The 12,516-nt window shown below is 33.5% G+C and overlaps 1 protein-coding gene and 1 long non-coding RNA gene across 5 annotated transcripts; both read right to left on the minus strand.

Moving 5' to 3' along the window:
* Positions 1–64: 64 nt before the first annotated feature.
* LOC143305504 (uncharacterized) lies at positions 65–4,045 on the minus strand. The gene is made up of 3 exons (XR_013062513.1): positions 1,510–4,045; positions 448–838; positions 65–362 (listed from the first exon to the last, which is right to left on the minus strand). It is a non-coding gene; the product is annotated as an uncharacterized LOC143305504 (long non-coding RNA).
* A 351-nt stretch (positions 4,046–4,396) lies between these two features.
* On the minus strand, positions 4,397–12,481 carry TBPH (TAR DNA-binding protein-43 homolog). 4 transcript variants are annotated; one of them, XM_034329258.2, is made up of 6 exons: positions 12,343–12,481; positions 11,773–12,237; positions 10,627–10,796; positions 10,235–10,375; positions 6,320–6,995; positions 4,397–6,241 (listed from the first exon to the last, which is right to left on the minus strand). In XM_034329258.2, the coding sequence occupies exons 2-6, from the start codon at positions 12,008–12,010 to the stop codon at positions 6,141–6,143; spliced, it is 1,326 nt and encodes a 441-aa protein (XP_034185149.1). In that variant the 5' UTR covers positions 12,011–12,237; positions 12,343–12,481; the 3' UTR covers positions 4,397–6,140. The 4 variants fall into 4 exon arrangements, with proteins under 4 accessions (XP_034185149.1, XP_034185148.1, XP_034185145.1 ...); XM_034329257.2 differs by having other exon boundaries at positions 4,397–6,995; positions 10,627–10,754; XM_034329254.2 differs by having other exon boundaries at positions 4,397–6,995.
* Positions 12,482–12,516: the final 35 nt, after the last annotated feature.

The raw sequence follows: 12,516 nt of genomic DNA on the forward strand, positions 1-12,516 counted from the left end.
GCACTTGTTAAAATCATCTGTAATTCAATATCAATTATTCATTTAAGTGGTATTAATATGTACAGCATGATAATATGATAATAGTGCAGATAATATGAAAAAAAATTCATACATTCACTTCATACATTATATAAAGAAAAAACCATTAATATTTATTTTAGAATAATGTTCATGACATCAGCACTCTCCAGGAAAGGTTTCCAATAATAATGATATAACAAAACTCCAGGAAAATCCAGGAAGAATATTATTCCAATCATCATTATTACACTTGTATAAAGTTATTTTATTCTAGAAATCTTATCTATTATTAATTGCATTGTCTATCTTTTTTGTACATTTCATAATTCAGCCTCATTTTCCTACACACAAATAATATATATTAATTTATGTATCTTACTTAAATTAAGATTTAATATAAATATTAAGGAACAAAAAGCAAGGCACCTTCTAACTCCGCATACTGTAGCATAATGAATATTTACTTCCATCATTTTGAAATGTATACATTATTTTACTTCAAAACCATATCTTCTTCTCAGATGATTAATGATCAGCCAGCTAGAATCATAAACAATAAGAAAGTTTTCTAACAAAAAATCATTACTCATTATAAATCCATGCACTTACAGAAAACAATTAAATTTTTAAAACTTGTTCTCATTTTTTACAACCTTTTTACGTGTACGAATATACCATTCTCACATTTTTCATGTCCTTTCTCTTTGTATAATTTTTCATCACCTTAGTTTCCTTATACTTTCTCTTCTCCTGTCTTTATTTGTAACAAGTAGCACAATATCAATTCTGTATTGAAACTGCAGTTCCTTCATCTAAACTGTTAAAAAGAATTATATGTAATTAGTAGTTGTTTACAGCATATTTTAAAAAGTAATTGTATGTAGCATAGAGAAAATTAAACTTAATTCATTTGGCACTGACATAGTCTTGTTTTTTGAAAATTGCTTTGTAATGATCCTTATCGTGTAGCTAATTGTAAGGTTTTAACTTGTTAAATCAATTAAGTTGATTAATATAATAAACGTTTTTATCCCAAGAATTATTCAACTCTCATTAAATAACGAAGATTTTAATTAATCTCCTATTACATTTGTAGTATCATTAATATCTGTATCTTATTAGGAGGAAACGATTGAAAAACTCTTGGAAAAAAGAAACAAATTAATGCAAAGTAAAGAAAATATTATTAATTATATTTAAATACCAGCAATAAATGATTTTAAGTTACACAAATATTAGCTTCATTGAAAGTATATCTTCTACGAGTTTTAACAACTTCATTTCATCAAGTTTCTCAAATATTAGCAGCAAAATGACTATTATTCAAACAAATTGAACAATAATTGAATGTACTGGAAAAATAGCAGGATCATTTGTAACGAAGCAAGCATCGTACAATCACAACGTTTTACATAAATTACCATTTAAACTGAATTTAATAACAGAAAACCTGCTACTATGTATAAAGTAAGATCAATGCGTAATCACCTGTTTCGAAGTTCAGCGGACGCTTCCATGCCTCTCGTGTACTTCCAGTCATCATCATAATCATCATAAACATCATCCTCCTAGTTTTCATCCTCATCATCAACATCATCATCCTGCTCATCCTCATCATCATCACCATTCTCATACTCAACCTCATCACCATAAACATTCTCATCATTACCATCATATAATCATTATTATCATCATCATCACTACCACCACCTTCATTCATTAAATGAACGGCAATCTGTTATGTAACTCACAAATGTTTCTATTTGGTGTGATCATGTGCATGGAAACACACACTCATTCTCTTCTCTTCTTCTTGAAGTTTCAAGTAAAATGACAGATTAATCAACACGGTCAGAGGTTGTTTCCAAGACCATATAATACAATTTTTCAAGATTTCAGTTGAAATATTCATTCAAAGCGTAGGCTAGCACTATGTTTGGTTTCATTAAGATTTGAAACCCTTTAATACAATGGAAGAATGTTTCAACTGAACAAGATTTATTGTTGTATTTAACATAATCGTTGAAAACTTAAAAAAATTGTCTCCAAATATTAAAAATATTGGACCTGAAATAAATCTGAAAGTGTGTGATAGGTATGCGAGTAATTGTTTAGCTCAAAAAATTAAATGCTTTGATTGTGAATGACATTGATAAAAAAAATAAGGCAGCTGAAAGAAACAGGAATATAAATCAAGCGTTTTTGATCTCTAATCATATCATATGCTATTTTATGGTTTATATTTGTTAGGTGAAACATGAAAAATAAACATAATTAAATTAATTTGTACATTTAACTGTTCCATATGATATTGATCTACTTGAGAGATAGGTTGTTAACAAGTGGTCCAACAAAGGAGTTTGAAAAGTGTAAATAAATTACTGCCAGTGTATCAGTTTTTAATCATCCTGTAATGAATTTATGTAATAAGAATCAATCTCTGCCACCTATCAAAATAACATTCTCACGTGACAAAAGTTGATGTTATTCGGTTGCCTTCACTCCATATCTCAATTGAAAACACAATCTCAATTATAATTTACAATAGAACTGTCTACAACAAAATTCGTTATGTTGACGAACGACATTAATGCTCCTTATTTATTATTTACACAATTCATTAGATCATTTCCAAATCGTTTCGCAAGGCATCTTTTGAGCAACAGTTATTACCAACCGATTCAAACTTGACAAAAGCTTTCTTGCAAACATTTTGGCAACGTTTTAACTAAGAACATATTCAATTGCACCAATAACGTAACATTTGATTTCCAAACGAAAAGAAAAAAAAATAATAATAATTGATATAGATCCAGGGAATGGCGAACGATTTGAAATAGATCGGCCGGTTATAATAATGAGCTAGAAACGGTTCTAATGTCTGTTAAAAGTTGTCTTAAACTACAGTCTCTGTATATCGGTTATCATTTACAGCAGGACGTCAATAAATAAACTCGACGCACTTTCCATCAATGTTCTCTTTACATTATGTATAAACATTCTTGAATCAATAAAGATATATATATTTATATATGTATATTACATATATACCTATATATATTTTTATCTATTATAGTATATATTCAGGCATTCAATAAACGACTGTGTCCCATTCATAAAATATTATTATTTTTTTTTTTTCATAATTAATTATCGCTCACCTCACAATTAATTATATTACTCACTCATCATATCAACACGTGGTTTTCTTTTTCTCTTTTGCATTAAATACGTATTATAGAGGTTCTCATCATTAAACAGCAGATCATTTCTCGATTAAACTTTCATGCCTGTAGTTCTGAGACGACCATTAACAAATACATTCGACCGCCATACACACACAGAGAGACACGTCAAAACAATCCAATCTAATATAATCTCCTTATTTCTTAAATGAGAACAAAAAGAAATAGTAACGATCTTTTGAATTATAAAGAGCTTTTATACTTTTAAAAGCATGGGAAACTATATACTCTTTAAATATTTGGCCAAATTGTATTACAGTGTACTGCTAATTGCAAGTGTGACAAAGTGTTACGCAAGTGTGGCTCTGTGTCTGTTTCTGTATCGAGTTAGAGCCTTTTGAAATTGCATGGAAAGTCACATTGATCAAAAAGAAAAGATATCCATACGTATAATGTTAGCAAATCAAGTGTTTATGCAATTTCTTGAATCTTTCAAAAGCTCCAACTCACAGAATATACACTTATAAATCTATGCTTACTTAAACTTTATCCATTCTTACAATTAAGAGTACACGTTCATTGTGTTTGACTACATTTTTGACATGATTTCACTTGCAATCATAATGTAAATTTATCAATGAATGATTGATAAGATTGTATACACATTAAGTAGGAAATATTCTATAATAATGCAACTCACAGAAGGTACAACAACACAGATGTATCTTTGATAATTTTTCTAATTCTTTAATAAGTGTGTACTCATAATTGTTAGCCTGAAATATTCTATCTAGATTAATTTCAATGCAGCGTTCAATTAATGCTGTACTTAGACTGTATTTAATCTGTATTTAATCTGTATTTAATCTGTTTTCTTTTTCTTTAAATCTCATCTATGCAAGAATTATTGACTACAGTCGTGCAACGTGAATGAAATTATTTTTTTATGATCTTTGGAAAATAAATACTCGACTCTTAACGTGTAAAGATATCATTTTTGCACAGGTGTACTAAAAGCTTACAACGCTTGAAGCTTTTGTAATAAATGAAAATTGAAAATCAAACGGATCAGAGATGCTACTTTTCACGTGCAATCAATTAACAAAGTTTTTTATACGCATCTATCGTTCTCAATGGAAAACACATTTCTCACATATAAATCTCGTTCGCGTGCACGCGCAGCAGACATGTTTCTCTTTTTTTTTCTTTTTTTTTTTTAAATCTTTTTCTTTAAGGCGAGATTTTTCACAAAAATTAATGGGTATCTTAAATCTCGGGTAGCTGCGATCAATCTGTATGCAACTGCGATTTTACACTTATGCTCTTTCATACATTCTTATTCCTCACGCAATATTCAATACCATACTTATCATAAACATATGTTGCATTGTTCTTTAAACAGAGAAACGGTTTTTGTGAATATCGTTTGGTCAAGTGAGAAATAAATTGATACTAGTTGATATTTACAATTTTGTTGGTAATGATGATTAAAAGAAATGATAAGAAACAAAGAAAGCTAAATAATAGGACACAACCAACCATGCAGATTCGACACAAGGTAAAACATACATTAAAAAAAGAAAATTGGAACAAAATTTCCAAAATATAATGTTCCTTCTGCCTCTTTGCTATTCTTTGTCCCGGAACAAACGTTCCAATTTTTCATTTGTAACAATTTGTCTATGACAACATTTGATCTATATGTATGTGTGTGTATATATGTATATATATATATAAAAAAAAGAAATAGAGAATGCAATCCTAGATTAATTTTACTAATAAAAATATGTATTATGCAAATTGATTAAATGATTTGATTAAAGATTGAAAATGAATGTTCAAGCCTAGTCTCTTAAATGAATATTTAGCTTAAATTCTTCTTCTCTAGTCTCATGGCTACAAATATTTCATCGTTTGATTTCTAGTAAACGATTCAATAAAAAAAAGCATAGATTGGTATACAAGAAATTCAAGATTTAAGCTAATGATTCCACACTCAATGATTGAAAAGTGTTGAAATTCTCACGTTGTAAGGACTCTGCGATTCACGTACGTACTAAATCCTCGATTAATTCTCAATTATACATTAAACACACGGCACGAAACTTTAAATAAACATAAGCACATATACGTACTCCGCTATAATAAATCTTGTTCTTCTACGACACATTCACAATCATCATATATCATATTTATGCATATATCCTGTACGTGTATATATATATATATATATATATATATATGCATATACCCATTACGATTCTCATCCTCATCCTCAAGCTCATCCTCATTCTTATCCTTATCATTTCAATACAGTAATTTATCTCCGAGTTGGTTAGACCGCACGCTTGAAATGAGATCATACAGTTAATACGCACGTTCAGATGATCGAAGCTATCCGTCTTTTACAACACGCATATATCCGTACGTCTATCGTCGACGAGAAAGAACTTGTGCTAGTCTCTGAAGAAGGCGGTAAGAAAGTGAGAGACAGGGTCAGAAATACAATTTGCGTGACGTGCAAAAGACGAAAGGAAAGTATTTGTCGTTACACTCTTATTGTTCAATGGAGCACACTATCTATACTTATATCTATACATATAAGATTATATATAATTATAATTTTATAATTATATATAACGTGTATATATATATATATATATATATTTATGTATATGCATTTATGTGATCGCATGAAAAGAAATGAAAGAAAATCCATCCGTTTGTCGATAATAGGCAAACAAAGAAATAGATTCGAACCCGTTCCTCTATTAACAGAGGCTTTGGTTCCCGTTTTACAAAAATGATAATTACTTTGTACCTAGTACACACTTGCCTAGACTCTGTTGCCAGTGGTTAACGCGTATCAGGATGAAAGGAACGGATTCGCCTGCATTCCACGATTACACTCGGACCCTCCCTCCTCCGCGCAGCTTACTCGTACTTGAGAAAGGTGTTGGACTTTTGATCGCGTTGTCCTGGATGGTTCTGCCAAGCACCTTGGGACGCGTTGGGATTATTCGGGCCTGGACCACCTGTTCCAGGATTGCCTGTATTACCATCACCTCCTCCCTGATTCATCCAACTGAGAAAGCCAGAGTTTCCACTGTTACCAATACTATTGTTGCCTGAAGGTGGTTGACCAGGTGGGCCAGGCTGGTTCGAATAGCCCTGATCGTTTCCCTGATTCTGCAAGTTACCGATCAGACCCCAAGATGCTTGGTTCAAAGCAGCGGCAACCAAAGCAGGGTTGACTGGTAACGCGGACAGGTTCAGACCTCCCATCGCCAAGGGATTCGACATACCGCCACCGCCACCGCCACCGTTATTTTGTCCGGTAATGCCCAACGCTTGGAGATTAGGCATGTCCAAGTTGGCCCGGTTCCCTGGATTGTTCCAACCGTTTGGACCCATATTGTTACCTGAATGGCCCATATATCTGTTACCCTGATAGTTTCCCTGCACGTTATTCTCGACGGGACCTGGGGCGCCTCTACGCATGTTCGAATTCACTTGATTATTGAAATTCTTATTGTTGCCCTCGGACTTTGGTGCAGCGTTCGACACGTGTACCGACACTCCTTTTATTATGTGATCCTCGCCGCACAGGGACTGCGCTACCTCGGGATCTAAGAAAGTAACAAATGAAAATGCACGGAAAGGTTTTGGGATGAACACGTCCGTCACTTCGCCATATTTGGAGAAATAGTCGCGCAGATCATCAGCGGTTAGGTCTTCTGTACAGCGTCCCACGAATACCTTGCAGGGTACTTGCTGAATCATTCCCTCCTACGCACAAACGCACAATCAATCAATCATGTACAACAGATTTTCACTGATTTTTTGGTTTTTGTTTGCTTATGTTTTTTTTTTCTTTCTTTTTTTTTTTTTTTTTTTAACCAGTAAAACTTGCATATAGTGCACATTAACGTATCAAATTATTATGCTTTCTAGATCAAAAATAAGAAACAGAGAATAATCTTAACCGAGTCAATCAATCTGCACTAACGACAAGTTTTATAAAAAAAGAATTCTTTCAATACACATGTGTCTAGTTATCGTTTAAAAAAAAAAAAAAAAAAAGGTATTAGCTGGTCAATTTACACTTTGATTTCCATGAATATATATATATATGTATATGTATATATAACACTTAAGCACTATGGCCTCTTTAAAATCCATGCACAAATTTGTACAATGTCCTCTTTCTTTTATATAGTCGATGTAAAGTTTCATGCTACGTATTACACATTATCTTCAACTGAATAAACACAATAGTTGATAAAAATGTAGACAATTACTCGAGACTATTGCTAATATTAAACAATCTTTTTTGCTATTGGCAATATAGATCACGAATCAAGGAGAATACATTTCTCTTTAGGACAAATTACTACTCCCGCACGATGTACACAAGACAAATCCGTGTACCAACAAGGAAGGAACAGAAAGCAACACATTGCCGTTCGTAAAATGTGTATCTCTCACGAAATGCATAGAAAGCCTAAAGAAATATTTATTCCCGTTGTACCGTGACTTATGTATTTACGATAGTGTCAAGACTCATCAGTATCTTGAGGTGTCCGAGACGTGGTGATCCCTCGACGGACGGTGTTTGTAGTAACGGTCATAGTAATTTTCCTTACTCGGATATCTTGGCGTATCCGCAAATCTGGCATCCACTTCCTTGGTGTCCGTTGGATATCTGACATCGACTTCCCTATTCTCGACCGCGTATCTACCCTCTGGATCCCTACCATCGATCGCGTATCTTCTATCCATTTCACGATTCTCCACCGGATATCTACAATCAGCCTCTCTACCATCAGCTGGAATTCGATTGTCCCCATGCCTGGTGTCTGGGTACCGTACGTCCAACGAATATCTACAGTCCGTAGACGACGCGTATCGAGCGTCCGCCTCGTAATAATTCCGGTCGTAACCGTAATTGTATCTGCTTTTCTCTCCATAATCTGGATTCTCCATTACCGGATACACAGCCGCGCGTCCTTCGTAGTTGGTGTATCTTGTGTACTCCGTGTCGGACGGATAGGCGGGATTCGGAGGTGCTGCCGCAGTTGTATGTTGGACCATATAGTTTCGTGTGTCGTACCCAGGATCCTCGTACGATGGGTAATTTGCTTTCTCGTACGCATTGTAATTCTGTCCCTCGTACTTGTACTTAGTGTTATCGTCGTACGGATAATTGGGAGGGTACGACGGATAATGCGTTGTTTTATAATCGTACTCCGAATCGTACCTAGGTGTATTAGCAGCCTCGGGTGTATTTAAGTTGATATACGGTTTCGCCACAGGTACCCGTCGACTACTCGGCGTATGAACCGGTATAGGGCGGTAGCATTCATTGTGTTTGCTCGTATCATACTGACGAGCCATCATTAAGCCATCAATATTCTGCAACCAGATACACCAAGCCCTCGACAATCACATACAATTTTATCTATATAATTGTTTTAATTACACACACATATATACGCACTCGCTCGACATTCTTGTACGGTTCTTTTCTTTTAAAAACCGTGTCATTCCACATACCAGTTAAATTCCTTCTTTTTCTTTACGGACTCCACGTGACGCGCGTCTATAGGTCGTACACGTACACCCCGCGATGCTCTAATGAATTTTTAATCTATAACGAAAGAAACTGCGCGGATGTTGTTATCAAAAATGGCGTTTTTTTTTTTTTTTTTTTTTTATCTTCATTCATCTACGGACTGTACACTCTACATTATCATGCACGGCACCATCCTTACAACTGATTTCTTTCTCTTTTCTCTTTTTTTTTTTTTTTTTTTTTCTCTCGACTAACGACGAATACGTACCAGCGAACAGATAGATTCTATTGCTATCGTTTAAATTTAATCGCGATTTCGTTTCAAATGTACTTCCGTTCGCAAAATTCGAAGTTCACTTCAAGAAGCATGATTACTTGTAACATAACAAAGAGTTATTTCGATTGCACACAATTGTCACGCAGGTCATACTCATTACAATGTTTGTTACTCTTCGAAAAAAAATACACAATTTTACATACTTTCCGATTGTGAAAGAAAAACTTGAACTTCCTAATCTTCTCTCAGACGCGTTTATCATCGAACTAACGATTATTCCGTTACATAGAATCTCTGAAAAAATGAATTTACAAACCGACACTTCTGCCTCCGATAAATTGTTCTTCTAACGAATTAGGTAGGTATATTCTCAAATCTAATCCTGACAACGGTACTCTCATAACATACTCGAAAATTCCACACTATTTAAAGACACAAACATTCCAGGTTATTTACAAGATCACGCAAACATACTTTCTTAAGGTATCTCCCATTTCATCATACAACATCCATGTAAACATTCATACACACTTGTCACATGTTCTTTATAAATTTACCACTTAAATTGACTACACATTCACCTATTTATACCAGAATATACCTTCTTAAGATATATATATGAAGATGTCATGTAAATAGATCATTCAATGAAATCAATTATCTCATAGTCTTGTGCAACAAGTCGGAATAGAAAAGAATTTATAAAGCAAACTATTATGTCCACGTTCGTGCCATAGTTAGATTTCATAATTCTTATTACAGTATATTGTTCAACTAACATCTTGTTTTGTGTGCATCTTAGATCTATACATAACTGTCTTTTATTATGTTAAATACATGTATATGAAACATTGTAAGTTGGCATTTCCCAATTAACACCATCATCGACGTCGTATCTGTTTACATAACTTTCCGTTATTATATAGCATTTTGAAAAAATTTATTAAATCATCGAAAAAGGATTGAAATATTTCCGTATCCAAAAATATATATTAAATGTATTTAGAAGACTGCTTGTATTGTATAAACATATATGTATAGATCTATGATCTGCACGCAAATATTATATATATATATATTTTTCAAACCTTAAGTAACTATTAAATATTTCAAAACTATCCAAAAATATTTGAAGAAACAACAAGAATTTGTTAATAAACGTAACGATACTCTTACCTTACTGTTGGGAACCTTAACGTCGCACCATCTTCCGTCTATCATATGCCGCTGAGCGAGACATCTCAACTGAGATTCGTAACTTCCGAATCTAATAAATCCAAATCCTTTGCTCTGTCCTGATTTTGCATCTTTTTTTACCTGCAGAAACACGTATTTATATTAATTATATGTTACATTCAATCATTCAAGACCGACTATCACAATTTATACAATCAATTATGAAACAGTGAGTCGAATATAATGCAATTTCTGTAACAAATAAAAAATCAATTTGAAAAAAAAAAAAAAAAAAAAAAAACTAATCTTGTTTAGAAGCATTAAACTGATTACTTTAATATTATCTCTCTACATGTAATGATTTCTGTTTATAGTAATCTTGAAAAACTCACCTGTGCCATGAGTACTTCGCCAAACGTTTCAAAGTATTCACGCAAGTTCTGCTCTGTTGTTTTCCATGGCAAACCAAGTACGATCAAGTCTGTGCAACGCAACTTTGTTTCCATTCTTTTAGTCTTAGCTGTGGAATTTTCCAAATTGTCATCAGATTTACGTTTGTTCTCTGAAAAGATATAAGTGTTCATGTCTACTAACTTTTTTTTTTTCACTTTACTACAATCTTTTCCAAAATTTAAGTCTTCTTACAGAATTTTACATATATATATTTTGCTATATAGAGACTTAATTACAATAAAAATAATAATGAAAAAAAAGAAAGAAAGACTGAAATCCAGTACAAATAATTTTTATCCAAAAACTATTGTGTGATAGTGTATATGTGTGTATGCGAACACGCGCGCGCGCGCGCGTGCGTGTGGTGTGTAATGTATACATTATGTTAAATTTTAATTATTTAAGTTTACATCTATGCGTGTATGTATAATACTTGCATAGATATAAACGTATTTTAATGATTATAAACAAGTATTTATAAATGCTGGTAGAACTGAGTAGTAAAAGCATTACACATCAACATGTGCTTATGTTATTATCATTTACATGTGCCCTGGTTTTCTTACAGGGTTCCATAAATCTTACAACTGCTTTAACTTTTTTTTTAAAGTTAAACATTACATGCAACTGAAAGTGTAAAGCATCATACTTTGACATAAATAAAAATAATAAAATATTAGTGTTCCTTTTAGTAACAGAATATATAAAAATGTTTAATTTAATCAACACAAACACATGTACTGGACTTCAAATTATACAGAAAAGAAAAAATCGCATTAGAATCGGCAGGAATTATTCAAGATCAAGTACGCAACAAACAATAAAATTCCTAGACAATAATCGATGAAACGTCTTGCGTAGTGCGTTAGGTGAAGACAAAAATAGAATATCGAATTCATGTTGCATAAAAACGTAAGAAAAGTTATTTGAAAGCGCATTAAACACATGTAACGCTGATATAGACGCTTCGTGATCGGAAGCGACTTACTCCAAATTTACGTCAATCGATATGCAAAAATCATGGTACTTGATCTTATCGTAGCGTTAGGGGGATGAACGAGTACGATTTACAATAAAATAAGCACCTTTTGGAAAAACACAAAAGTAAATCGCCTTGCCCCATCCATTTTCAGGCGGATGAAGACGTCCGTCAACGAGACGAATGCCGCGCATCGTCCGAGATTCTGGATTGCGATATTTGAGGCCACACGTTCCGGGAAACTGGGCGGTTACGGTAGTCAATAAAAGTGTACTATCATCTTCCGTTGGTAATTCTATCGGCTCATCGCCTTCGTCTTCGGCAACTTGGATATATGACGACATTTTTCTTCCAAGCGTACGGTCTTCCAAACGAACTTTTCTTCCCAAAAGGAGAATAAAAATCGTACAACACAACAAACACACACGCTCGGTCTCGCAATCAGTCACGCAACACCGCACCTCTTTCTCCTCTCTCGCAGCATCAGTGCTGCCAACCGTTTTGTCCCGGAACTCTTCGAGCTTTCTAATATGTCTGGAAAATTCCACTCAATTTCCGTTCAAAAGATATCCTTTTACAAAAACAAACAAAGTATCTAATACATCCGAATAAATTAACACGGATTTAAAATTTTTTAAACAACAATAGTAGACATTTAATCATTAATTGAAATTACCTTAACACATTTCAGTCAATTTCATGCCTATTATTCGTTCAACGAGAGACCATACCTGTTAAACGACCAGTTTTCGTTCGTTTTGCGCATGTTAACTCTGGATGGTTGGAGCATGCTTTGTACGCGCAAGCACATCATGGCGTCGAACGTGCATATCTAGTGGCCTTTTATTTA

This window comes from Osmia lignaria, chromosome 8 (assembly GCF_051020975.1).
Source record: "Osmia lignaria lignaria isolate PbOS001 chromosome 8, iyOsmLign1, whole genome shotgun sequence".
NCBI classification, from domain to species: Eukaryota; Metazoa; Arthropoda; class Insecta; order Hymenoptera; family Megachilidae; genus Osmia; species Osmia lignaria.